Raw genomic sequence first — 14,290 nt, forward strand, 5'->3', positions numbered from 1 at the left:
GGTGAGAGGGGTGGCAAAGGGAGTAGTCCTTACCTGATTGGAGGAAAAAGGCTGGATGGGCTGGGAGCAAATGTTAGGGGCAATGCAGATAGGTGGCATTGGGTTCAGTCCAAAGAATGCAGGAGAAGAGGTAACTTCCCTCCCACCCGCCCTGTATGTTAAGGGTTGCTGAGGAGTACAGATTGGGGAATCATTTTGTGTTTTCTACTCTAAATGAGTTTATAAAAATAAAAAACGAATACATTATTATGTCTGTTGCGCATTTTGTTACAGCAATTGGTGGGTCAGGGGGTCTTTGGGGGGTCAGTGATTACTTACATTTTACCTAATGGTGGGTGGGGGCCCATCTAGGGTATGGCGCTCCTCATTTGGTTTGTGGTCGTTCCCCCAGGAGCTAGGTCCCCTGGGGGGGGGGAAATGAGAGGTATGTGTGAGGTCGTAACGTCTTCGAGCTGGTTGGGGCGCGGCTGAGGACATGGGACGATTACAGTTAAAATTGGGCCTTAAGGACACCCAAAGACCCCTTGTTGTTGGGCATTGTTAGAAGTTCATTGTTGAATTTTGTACTTATTGTTATGGTAAATGTGATCTTATTTATTCTTTGATTAATAAATTGGCTGCTGTGGCAGTATTAAACCCATGTCACGCAGTCTGCGTCTTTATTCTAGTGCTTAAGGACCCAAGTTGACGAATCCTTTAGTGCCGGTTCACACTCTTGCGAGTGTGGCAATCGCATGTAATATCGGAGCGCACTGCTCCTTCATTAAATGCAATCAGATGTGCAGTGCGAATTCAGACATACACTTTGTATGGCTAAATTCGCACTGCACCCGCAGAAAAGTCGCACATGACCCTTTTTTTCAGCCGCATCAGGATCGGATCGCACAGTGGTTCACACTTGTACGATCTGATCCTGTGCGAACTGTCAGATCGCACTGCGATATGCGATCAAACTGGGGGTGTCGTTAACATTTCATTGACACCCCCTGTGTATCGCATATGGCAGTGTGAACTGCCAGGGGTGCGTTTGCGATGCGGGAGCAGGCTGCGAATTTGCAGCCTTCCCGCATCGCACAAGTGTGACCCGGGACTTAGTCATGGGTTGTTTTACAAGGTGATCGTTTACAAATCACTTTAATACTACTTTAATTCAAAATATGTAATAACCCTTTCTTTGAAAAATACATATTTTCTTTTTATTATCCTTACCTCTGCGTCAACTATATACATGAGCAGGGGAAGTAACTCTCACCTATACAGAGAGAAGTACATAGGCAGCCAATACTGACCTGTTCTTCTAAAATCTTAGATGTCTGGCTCTTAATGAGGTTGCAGTGGCGGTGATATCCTGAGTCCATGACATTAGAGGGGTAAGAAGAGCAGGATGATGCCTACTTGCTATACGTTACTGACTCAATTATTGCAGCCATCTTATCAGCATGATGGCCAGTCAACTAGCATTTTCGGAAGGAGGTCAGCCTATATACTGCTCTCAGTACAGATCTCCTTTTCATATCTGGATGTCAGAAATGCAAATCTGTCCGTCAGACATAATGCTGGAAACAGGCTCTTTTTACTGCCAGTGAAGGTCTGTGTGTCTTTCACAGCAGTAGCCTTCTTATAACAGAAGCAGGCACAAATCCTCACTTCCTCACAAACTCTAAAGTACAGGGATTTATTCTTCTCCTAAGGAACTGTGGGCGAGGACATTATTTTTATGCCTCTGCTATCAACTCTACATCCAGAACTACTGATATGCTGCACAATAAATCCATACTTGGCTGCCTCTCTGGACTTTATTTGGCAAAAGGCACTTGTGGTCCAGTGCCTAGGGCAGCAAGGTGATGAGAGATCCTTCTAAACTACAAGATTTCCAATTGGTGTGTACTTTGATTGTTGCCGTTCCTGGCAAGTTCTGGATGTATACTGTATAAATGCAGAGCCAGCTCTAAGTCCTCTTTTACAGGGGCTGCAGTTTTAATTGCCCCAGCAGAGGGTGGTAAAGCGGCAGCCTCGAGGCATTCTGAAGGTCATCCTACCGCCTCCTGAATGTGTGTGGTTTTTCTTTGACTTATTTTCAATCCTAAAGAGGATGGTGTACTGAAATACGGCATTGCAACCAGGGCTGGGACAAGGGGTAGGCAGGAGGGGCGGTCGCCCTGGGCACTGTGGAGTTGTGGGAGTGGGGGGGCACAAGGAGATTGGGGAGGGGATTTGTGTTAGAAGTGAGAATTAGAGGGGCTGCAGGAAGTAAGTATTCCTCTAGGAAGGGAAACGGGGGGGGGGGGTGCAGAGAATAGCGATTTAGGGCACTTGTATTGTATTGTATTGGGAGGGGCATGTGGGAAGAAGATTTGTGCTAGGTAAGGGGATTTGGGGGCAATTTGTGCTGGGGGGGGGGGGGAGTTTGGAGTGGGGTGGGAGAAGATGTATACTAGGAGAGGACATTTTAGAGGTAGAGAATTTGTGCTATGAGTGGTGATTTTTTTTTTTTGGGGGGGGGGATTTCCGGGAGATTTGGGGCAATGATCTGTGCTGAGATGGGGGGATTTCAGCAAGGGGTGGATCTGTTCTGGGAGGAGGGGGAATTTAAGTTTAGGGGGTAAGCATGCAGATTAGTTTGCTCACACAAAATGCTCTTAAATCTTGTGGGGGGGGTCGGGGGGTAAGGCAGTTTGGCATGTTGGCCATGGGCTTGAGATGACCTTGTGCCGACACAGATTGCAACTACAAAGCAAGCGTTTGGGTTATGGTTGAGGCACATTCCCATTGACTTCAAGTCGAGGTAAATTTGCTGTCACCATGGCATGTGTACCACCCCTTGGCTGCCAAGGTATGCGTTAGGTGTGCAGTCAGGGTGGTAAAAACACAGATCAACTACCTGTTTTAACTGCCCCTTTGCCCCCATCCCTGTATGAAAGGGAACAGGAGGAGGGAGCTGCAAGGAAGGATCACAAGACTTTTCACAGCAAAACAAATATGTACCTTGTTTTATTCTACAGATTCTTAAATGGTGACAATACAATTCATTGGCTGCTGTTCATTGAAATCTGACATCTTGCTGCTTTTTAAAAAATGCATTCTTTATTATTTATCTTAAAAGCAGGTGGAACATTACAAAGAGCATCTATGTTCATATTTGCTTGTGACAGCATAACATGAATGCTAAACAACAGGTCAAATCTCATGCCAAGTTGCAGCCTATTGCCCGCAAATCGCACTGTTTAACCATTTGCCGACCAGCCACCATAGTTTTACTGCAGCAGGTCGGCTCTATTGCGCAAAACAACGTACCTTTACGTTGTTTCGTGCAATCGCAAGAGGGGGAACCAATCAGCGGTTCCGGAGGACGCGATGTCCGTCGGCCACCCGTGATCGCTCCCCATAGAGACAGAACGGCCATCTGACTATGTAAACAAGGCAGACCGCTGTTCTGTCAGAGATGAACACAGGGATACTGCGTTCCTGCTATTCAGGAACACAGGTCTCTGTGTTCACCCAGTGAGTCCATCCCCCACACAATTAGAAAGCACCCCCTAGGAGCACACATAATCCTTTGATCGCCCCTGGTGTTAACCCCTTCCCTGCCCTTGTCATTAGTACAGTAACAGTGCATATTTTTTGCACTGATTACTGTAGTAATATCACTGATGCCGTCAAAAGGGTCAGTCCGGTGTCCGATCTGTTCGCCGCAATGTTACAGTCCCGCTAAAAATCGCTGCTTGCCGCCATTACTAGTAAAAAAAATTAAAACAATAAAAAAGCCATAAATCTATCCCCTAGTTTGTAGACCTGTTACCTTTTGCGCAAACCAATCCAAATACACTCATTGGGATTTTTAGGAATACAAATTGGCCTAAAATGAAAAAATTTGGATTTTTTATTGGGTATGTTTTATAGCAAAAAAAACAGTTTTTTTTTTTTTTTTAGAATTGTCACTCTGTTTTTAGCGCAAAAAATAAAAACTGCAGAGGTGATCAAATACTACCAAAAGAAAGCTCTATTTGTGGACAGAAAAGGACAATGATTTTTTTCTTGGGTACAGCGTCGCATGACCGTGCAATTGTCAGTAAAAGTAACGCAAAAAAATGGCCTGGTCATTTAGGGGGTAAAAACTTCCAGTCCAGGAGTGGTTAAATCAGTGTGACGCTGACTTTGCGGTGCCGCATCGATTTAAAAAGTAGTACATGCACTACTTTTGGCGAAGTCAGGTGCAACAAGCTGTACAGATGTCTTTAAAGTCGCACCTGACGACAAAAACTGGATGTGCAGGCTATAACATTTTTATCGTACGTGAACACAACGTTCGATTTTCACTTAATTTGTACAGTTTTCGTCCGAAAAAAATCATAAGAGCAAGACTAGGCATGCTCGGAAACTAGAATACATACAAAACAATTCAACACATGACATTACTTCTGAAGTTGAATTCTGTCGTACGGGAATTTTCGTATGAAAGTACCCTCTTCACTTTCCATATAGGAAAATTTGTCCGATAATCTAATCATGTGTACGAGGCTTAAGCGGGGTACACACTAGTAGAAAATCTGCCCGAAAATTCCCGTCCGAGGTAAAATCGTTTTCGACTAGTGTGTAAACAACTTTCAGCAGCCGATGCCGACATTTTCAACGAAAAAAAAACGGAGGGACTAACACCAAAATTTTTATCGCCCGTCCCCTGACGACCAATTTTCGTTTAATGTGAATGCAGTACGTCCACGAAAAATCGGATACGAAAGACCACGCATGATCTGAAGTTGCCGACGACCCGGAAGTCTAGGAACAAATGTCCCAAAAAAAAAAATAAAAATCGGACGAGACATTTCATGAACATTATGCACTGTCAACTAAAAACGGTTATGACCGCTGAGCATGAGACAGACAAATCGGAGGATATTTCGTCCGATTTTGGTCAAGTGTGTATGAGCCTTTAAGGATGTATGAGAGTGATAGTAAACTGCCGAAGTGAAAAAAAAAAAAAAAAAACACACCTGTAAGGCAATTACATAATGTGCTAGTTTGCATTGCATACTAGCACATTATGAAATCCTTACCTTGGAATGAAGCCCTCCAGCAGCTCTCTGTCACTGCGGAGAGGGCTGACCAGGTTCATGGGCTCCGGTGCTGTGAGTGCGGGAGCCCTCGGTTCCGGCACGAAGCTCTGAAGGTCCAGCACGGTATGCCAGACCTTCAGAGCCGGTTCACACTACTCCGACTTGGGACACGACTTGTGTGCCCTCAAGTCGCCCCAAGTCGCTTGTCATTACAAATTCAATGTAAATGAATGAAAACCTGTTTTAATATGCACTACTGAAGTCGCTCCGACTTCTGAAAGGTTCCTGTACTACTTCTAGGCGACCTCTATCCGACTTGTGCACATAGACTTCAATGGGAGTCGCCTCTAAGTCAGATCCTTATCTATTTTCAAGCGACTTGTTATCAGACTTTCCAGGAAGAAGAAAGAGATTAGCCAGGCAGTCCCCACAGACAAAGTCACCTATCATTTAAGTCTCTTCAAAGTAGTGCACAAATCTCTTCCAAGTCTCTAAACAAGTCTCTTCAAAGTCACGCTAAAAAGTCGCTCCTTCATGGGGCGACTTTCTGGTCGTGGTAGTGTGAACAGGCTGTCAGAGCGCATGCGCCAGTGATGTCACTGGCTGGATCCAGGGTGAATTTCTCCTTAACGGTGCCTGTTTAGGAGAGATACAATTTACCTTCAGGTAAGCCGCCTTATAGACTTATAGGTAAAAATCACAAAGCGGGCTTTACTACCGCTTTAATGAACACAGAGCTGCATAAATTGTATCTTTTCGATCTGCCTGGATTTGAGTTTTACACACAGCCTTGTTCACTTTATATAGAAGTGATCTGCCTAATCCGAGGAGGGTTTTCTGCCGGAAATGTACATTGATTTAAAGATCTGGACAGAGTGTGTATTGTGTATTTTCAATTGAAATGTAAACTATACACTTGTCTGACATGTGTAAAATGCCCATCAGACCGAGCACATCGTACAAATCCATCAGCGTCAGTCCGGGTCCATGTGGTCTTTCAGCAAAGAGTGCACTTTATATGGACTCTTGTAATCGCTACAGTTTCCCTCTTAAGAGATGTTTTGTGTGGCGTGTAATAAGTCATCGATTCTGCCATCTTTTCAAAAGAGTTAATGCATTTCTAAAAGCATGGATGTGCTTTTAGTAGGTATTCATTTTATGGTCTGATCAGCAATAAGCCTTGGGCAGGTGAAATCTAACACTGCAGATGCCATGGTGCTGTGCCCTCTTTACACACCAAATCCCCCTTTAATGTGCTCTCGCATACAACACTGAAAAGCATTATGAAACACAATATGAGCTTCTAGCCACACCTGATGTCAGCACATTGGAAGCCAATTATTCAGGGAGTTTTTCACACCAACATCAAGGTTTTCTAGATGCTGGACTTCCTTCCAAGCTAGCCCCACATCAGACGATCCAACTGCTTGACCAGATTGGGTATTTGATTCCACTGGCATAACTATAGTGGATTCAATTATCTCCCTCCTAATTATTTTATTTTATTTTTTTTAACAGGATGCAATAGGTTTTAAGGTTATGCACGCAAATTTTTTATACCAATGTGGAAAGGAATAATAAAAAATGAAAAGGTGATCGTGCAATCCTTCCAGTAACTATCATATAAAAAACAACTGCACGTCTACGGACACACTATGACCTGTCCAGCCATCCCATCGTGGCGAGAAAGCAATTTTGTTTTTAGAATACATTTTCTAAGGCAATGCACTTATCTCAATGAGAAAATATCAGCACCTAGGGGTGCCGTAATACAACACGTTTAGGGAACAATATAATATAAAAAAACCCACGCTATGTGTAAGGGTCCTTTCACACGGGGCAGACCATTTTTTGATCCGCTTCGGCACTTTTTTTCTTCTTTTTACGGACACGGATGACATTTGTGTCATCCGGTCCGTATGTCCGTTTATCATCCCATCCGTTTGATGATAAACGGAGATAATGTATGTCAATGGGATTGCGGAGGTCAGCGGATGACACCACTGACATCTATTTTTGCGTCCGTTCTGTTTTTTTTTTTTTAACGGAAGAAAAATAGGGTTCTCTTACAAAAAACAGAACTGATAGAAAAGGACGCAAATCGGATGTCAGCGGATGGTCATCCGCTGACATCCGCAATCCCATTGACATGCATTATGTCCGTTTTTCATCCGCACAAAAAATGGGATGAAAAACGGACATAAGGACGGCCCGTGTGAAAGGACCTTTAGCAATATCAACTGGACTGCTGCTGTTCATAAAGGGTACACTGTCCCTGTCATTTTCAGATTCACATGTTTAGGGAACAGCTGCAAAGCTGGATCTAGCTTGAAGGACCATAGGCCGGTGCCTATAGGCTGCAGAGGCAAAGGGACAACATATTACTTGTATAGATATCTATTTTTTATTCATTTGTAATAATACATGTCACAAAAATTAATTTTTCATTTTTACAATATCCTAAGCCAGGTTAGAACCAGCAAAAATAATTAAATGGTCTTTGCAAAAGATGATCCTATGGTGTTTCTTTAGGTGTCAAAAGCGGTTTGCCTACAGTTGTTGCAAATCTGGCTTTGAAGGCCACCATCACATGTCTATGGCTACCCTTAGAACGGTCATATCTTAGATGAGGAACAAAGGTCTCATTAACAGATTGATCTTGACTCTTGAACCAGAACAAGAGAACGCAGTAATGCTGAAAAAGTGAAAAGTGCAGTTACAGAAGCCTGTGAGAGCGAGCCTAAAAAAAATGGTCCAAAACTTTTGACACAGCAATACTGTCTGCTTGACATTTACCATACATGTATCCGTTGGTTAAAAGTTCTACATGTAGTGCCTTGTTCATAGGCTTAACATCACTGGACTTGCTTAAAACTGCATCCAAACTTTGTTCCAATATACCTGTTCTAACAGCATTGCTGAATGCTAACCTTTGTCCTAGATCTTCAATTGTCCCGGCGAGGAATGCAGATAAGAATCGAGGAAAAGACGTGGGGGATTAAAAAATGAATTTATCTAATATGAGCTCATCACTCAGATATTATTACAATGCTAGAAAAGAATTCAGTTCATTTTTTATGGGGAGGTCAATCATCTTAAAAATAAGAGCTGACAAAACACTATAAAGAATATTTACAGAGATTTAAGATGATGTTTAAATGGAGGCACACCTGTTATGAACACTTAGCGAATGATGACATTTTTTGTATCATTTCTAAAAGATCTTCAATTCCCAACCTTTGCATTGTGGCAAATGAGTTTATATAAATAATACCTACAGTACATTCATGAAACCAATGCGAAGTTCTAGCCTGGTGAGGTTTTACCCCCACCAATGTCCTTCTGCAGTCACCCATCTGTCAAAGAAATCGCCATAGATTAAAAGCCCATTCACACAGGGGCGACACGACTTGCTGGGGTGACCTGTGACCGCGACCTCGGCGCGACATGCACGGACTTCATATCATTGAAGTCAATGCAAGTCGCCTCCAGGTCGCCCCAAAGTAGTACAGGACCCTTTTTCTAAGTCGGAGCGACTTGTGTCGCTCCTATTAGAACGGGTCCTGTGCTAATCAATGGCAGGTGACCCACCGCGACTTGTCAGGCGACCAAGTCGCCTGACAAGTCGCGCTAGTGTGAATGGGGACTAAGTCATCAAGCACCCAACCAGTACTTGGTGGATATTCATTTAAAGCATAACTCCACTTTTGTTGAGAAAAAAAAAATTCCCCTCTGGGTGATCTCTGTATATTGCAAAGACTTTAACAAACTTTGTTGCAGAGTCCTACCTTTTGTTATTAAGAAGAAATCGCTGTTTGGTGCTTCTGTGCCTCTGTGCTGAGTGGGTCTAATAAGAGTGGTTTCATAATTATCAAACAGCTGTGGCAGCTGCAGGGCTCTAATGAGAAAAGCTGCTGTGCCTACATCCCTTTAGACATGTTCCTATTGGGAGGAACTCACCAAAAATGACATATTTGTTGCAGGGGATGCCAGAAATCTGACTTGTATCTTAGGCAAACTTCTAGGAAAATTGGTGAGCCAATCACACAAGCAAGAAATTATGTTTCTGGGCTGTGGTCAGTACACATTCTGTGTACAGAACAGCTCCAGGTAGCCATATTGCATTGCATTTGCAGAAAGTTACAAGAGCCGCAGATTGAAAAGGAAAGGTCATTTTTAATAACATTCAATTACAATATGACTTCAGTCGCAATTGTATTCGCTATATTTTTTTCTCTTTATTTACTATTAATTTTTTTCCCTACGAAAGTGGAGTTACCCTTTAAAGTAGAACCAAAGGCAAAACTTTTTTTGCCATCTGTGTACAACAGGGGAGAATTTCCTTTATTTCCTATCCCATAACAAAACAGGAAGGGAGAGGAAATCCCTTCAAAGTGAGGGAATCCTGGGGTGTCAGCAGGGTAACCAGGACTAATGTGCCCATTGGAAGATTTTCCGTCTAATACTGTTCGGGTGTCAACCCAAAATTTAGGATTTTCTTTTACTTTGGATGATGATGGCAAACAAACAGGGCAAATAGAAATGATGAAGCTCCCTCCCATACACAGACACAAAACATGACAGGTGTTCTAATCCTTCTCCACTCTATCTAAAACGTTAAAAAAATGTTGTTTGTCTGTTACTATAGAGTCTTTTCAAAGAGCTTTCACTATATAGATTTGAATTCTGGTCATTGTGCATCTCCGAACATTAATGCAAGTGACACCTAACACTGTTAGGATCACAAGTACAGTTTGCAGCAACTGCTTTTTGAAGATATAAACCATGGGAATAAAAGGTGACCATTTTAAGCACCCCTTGTGGAGCTATAGTTTATACTGCCCTTGTAACTAGACAGCTCATCCTGCATGCAAACAAGGAGAAATAAAAAAAAAATAAAAAAGGCATATAAAATGTAATAAAGGAAAAAATATTCTGAATAGAATCATTATCTGTAATAACCTCACACAGCTATAAAATACAAGTAAAAACCTTATATAAAAGACACCTATAAAAGTAACTTGTCTGTTCCTCGTTTTTATTAAAAAAAACTGTCACTAAAGAGAAGAAGAGATATCCTACAAAGAATAATAAGCCAAAAGAAAATGAAAACTTTGCAGCAACACAAGTATTTCACCTCTCGGAGTAACAAAAAATAATAATTATGTATTCAGTTGTTTTTATAGCATCATCATCTGAATATCTTAGAGAATACATGTATGGCATCAGACATCTGGGAGACCTATTGGCCTACCAGTATCAGTAAGAGACAAAAAGAGGCCTTATTCAATAAAGAGCTGTAATTTTTTAACGTTGTGGTCCACAGCAACCAGTTGTAATCTGACTGCTCTGTACTGAACAAGGCTGCAAATCAAATATGAAAAAAAAATACATAAAAAAAAAAAAAAAAACATCAAACATGTTGACTGTATCAAACAACTAGATTGCCATTGTTTGTTTACTATGAGCAACTAATATAAATTTCCTTTCCTCCATTTTTTACTGTCAACGCAATACCTCGATCTTGTGTAGCACAATGTTCAATAGTTGATGTCTGCCTATTCGTTCCTATACTACACCATGTCTGATGAATACACCTCAAGAATGATTGTCTCCAACAGGTACTGTGTGTATTGCATTATAGCAATGGTGCCGAGAATATTCTTCAAAGCTTGTAACTAAAGTATATTTAGTTAAACAATAAACAATATTACTTCTGTATTTAGCTTCTGGCTTTCATCACCTAAAAGGTGGTCTGAGACTTCAGAGGAAGACCTGCCACTTTGCCAACTTGGCAGGCTGCAGATGAGCCAGGTTTGGGTCGTACAGGCATAATGCAGGAATGAGATGGATTTAAAGCAAGACAGCATAGGATAGATGTCAGTGACGCTAAGATCAGGTAAATATAATCTATTGACAACTCAGCATGGGAAGTAGAGGCCAATCTAGTCTAAAAGTGCACTTATTAATTGTAAGGTGCAACTCTATACCATATATATAAAAATATGTGGTATATAATAGTTTTTAAGTATTTCATGTTACAAATGCATCATGCATTCTTAAACATTAAGGCTCGGTTCGTACGAGCCCGACTCCAAAGTTCTGCGACTTTTAGTGCAACTTTAAAGTCTGACTTTGATGTGACTTTTTACACTCTGTGGCATTGAAGTCGTATCAAAGTCTGACCAAAGTAGTGCAGGAACCTATTCTAAATTCAGACAGAGTTGTGTAGTATCAGTTAAGATGGCTCTCATAGGGAAACATTGAATTTCACATGTCATCCAACTTGGGGTTTCACAAATCACATGTCGCATCATCCCATGTGAGCCTGAGCGCCAAATTAATTTTTCAGATAGTTTTATTTCTTTTTACAGAAACTAACACATAACCTAAAGGACTAAAACAAAACAAGTCAAAGTAAGTGCAAAGTGATACTGAGAAGGGTGCTGTAATTGATAGCAACTGTTGGCTTTTCTTGAATCAGTAGTCAGGCCAGAGAAAAATTTGGTCTGGTTGCTGTGAGTTAGTGCACATTGCCCTAATAAATTAAAAAATCCAATAAAATTCTTGAACATTAAAATCATGGAACTGGGGCATAAAAACTCCTATTTCCTTATATTCATGTATATGTATTGCTTTTAAAAGCATTATTTTCTATCCTCTTAGCAGCACTTTTGGAGTCTGCATTTTCAAAATATTTATTTATGGTAAACAAATTGGTGAGATTCAAAATGGCCTCCGATTTTTCAAATATTAAAAACTAGTTAGCAGTGGCCAAAAACAGAGAGAACAAGATCAAATAGTGATATAGATTTTGTGAATGCATTTATTTTTGAATGAGGCCAGTAAAAAACACTATTTGGCAAAGACAATTTTGTCTACAACACCTTCAATATGGATAAACCATTTGTTAGCTTTAAAAGGATAATTCATACTTCTGTCTCAAAAAGTAATGCCTTCCTTTTAAAATTCAATGTGCATAACATTAGCACAACAAATTCTTGAAGTAAAAAAACAACAAACAAGCGATTACACTAACTAGTCATACTATGCTTAATACAGTGACAAGCCACAAAATGCAATGTCCTTTTGTACTTACAGTCTGTAGAGCTTCGGAGTCCCAAGGAAAAGTAATTCCGGGAACACCTGAAGATTATTTCGATTCAAACGTCTGAAACAAAACAAATAAACAAATTATTAGAAGCTGATGCAACTGACTCCATAAAAGTGTAGAAAATAAAATAAAAACCAAAGTGGGTCAAAAGTCCAAAATAATGTTTAAAAGATAAAGTTCTTATTGTGACAAAAAATAAATACTTTTGCAATACAAAAGTAATTTAATATCACTAAAGTCTGTGGTCAGCATCTCTTTGCATTCGTGCCTAAACCAGACAAGAGTGGTCGGTCAATTAAAGCAACAGCGGTTTGACTTTGACCTACCCCTGTCTGTATAGAAACCTTAAGTCGACTGATCTTGGAGAAGAATTCTTCAGCCATTTTCCAGCCAAATATTCTTATTCCCTACAAAGTCAGTGCTGTGGGGGTCTACATACATACAGATCATGAAACTATATGGTCAGCTGATGCAACTGTTCGCATTTATGCCATGATCATTCCATAGAAAGATTGTACAGCTGGACCTTCTGACTTTCACATATAAGTAGATTAACTGATTGTTGACAACCTATATACAAGGGCTTTTGGTTATTCATGTACAAAAGTATTAAGACCATGAAGGGACAAAGACAGAAGGAGTGTGAAAAGGTTGAAGCAAAACAAAAAAGACCGTTGTGGATATTTCTGTGTAATCAGCTAATCCACTTCCTATTCAAGATGCACCCTATCGTGAAAAGGCTTTATAGCAGATATATGAATTATTAGTCAACTATACAGTCAGAGAACAATGCATCCTAAAAAATGTGAGGAATGTGAGAATGGAATCCAGCCTCCAGCTAAACTCAGAGGTAAAGTATGGAGCAGAAAGGCAAAAAAAGAAGCAAAATTGAGAAATAGGAAAAATTAGGTTGCACTAGGAAAGTGTTTTATCGCAATCCATTTTAGACTGTAAGGAGCAACAAGTAAGTGCCGTCAGGGAAGGATACATACAAAAATAGACATGGGAAAAATAAACAGCCCTACTGGCTGGGAATTTGTGAAAAGGTCTGCAAAGACTTTCTCACCATCATTTCAAATTAATGTCCACACAAGGAGTTCTACTAGTCTCCATGGCATATTGTCCTATATGCTGCAAATGTTAAAGAGCTTCTCTGATTGATGTTATTGGGTTAAACATTTAATTTAGCTAGTGCGGCATTCCGGCGATACATTGAAAGCAACAACCCACAGAAGCAGTAGAAGGGTCTAGCCAATGTAGATCTGGAGATGGTCAGAAGTGGAACAATAAGCATAAGAACCCCAGCAGGATCGAAATAACCTGAACTGTGGGACTTTCCAGTGTACACGGAGAGATGTATGGGAGGTATGCTGCTGGCCACATTTTATTTCTTCAGACTTTAAAGTGTACCAGAACTCACTAAAAACTTAAAGTAACCAAACTTTGACTCTGACACTGAAACTATCGGTGGGAATGTAAGCGTCATGATCAGACAATTGTTTGAATGCTACACCAATGCATAGCAACCAGGTTTACCCATTACCTGGTTGCCACGTTCAAGAGGCCCACCAGAAGGGGCATTTGTATCAACGAGTGTGGGTCAATTGTTTGTGCTGAGAAGACAAAGGTTCCTGTGCAAATAATTATAACTAGTATGGTAGCCTAATGGATTACTAGCATTTAAAAAACATAGCTGAATTGGGTGCCAGTATGTTTTACAGTATTTATCTAGGTTTTCTTCTTTTACATTATGGTAAAAACATGGTTGTTTTTACAATTGTGAGATCTTGGAAATAACATTAGAATACTATTTTCGTTAAACTAATGAGTCACTTGTCTGTTGAATATAAGAGAAGAATTACTTTAGAACATAAACTATCGGGCGTCATTAAAAAAATTCTACTAACTGGCTGTGTACAAATGCCTCTATTTATCACAACACAGCACTGTTTTCTGCTTACCATTTACTTTATTCCACAGTGTTACACAAGTGAGAAAAAAAAAAATTGTAAATGTAGCCTATAGTGACCAACCAGATGATATCATTATTCAATGCATCAGATTGGTTACCATTGGCATCGGTTTTCCTTTATCCAGTTTTAATAAACAGAGCCCTTAGACT

At 40.6% G+C, this 14,290-nt stretch overlaps 1 protein-coding gene across 3 annotated transcripts in view; it reads right to left on the minus strand.

Moving 5' to 3' along the window:
* The window catches only part of SLIT2 (slit guidance ligand 2), a 415,524-nt gene that overhangs the window by 387,290 nt on the left and 13,944 nt on the right, over positions 1-14,290 (minus strand). For all 3 annotated transcript variants that reach the window (XM_082243064.1, XM_082243065.1, XM_082243066.1), the window contains exon 4: positions 12,154-12,225. In XM_082243064.1, the coding sequence (XP_082099190.1) occupies positions 12,154-12,225 (72 nt within the window). The remainder of the gene's footprint in view (positions 1-12,153; positions 12,226-14,290) is intronic.

This window comes from Pelophylax lessonae (genome assembly GCF_965119305.1).
Source record: "Pelophylax lessonae genome assembly, chromosome: 1".
NCBI classification, from domain to species: domain Eukaryota; kingdom Metazoa; phylum Chordata; class Amphibia; order Anura; family Ranidae; genus Pelophylax; species Pelophylax lessonae.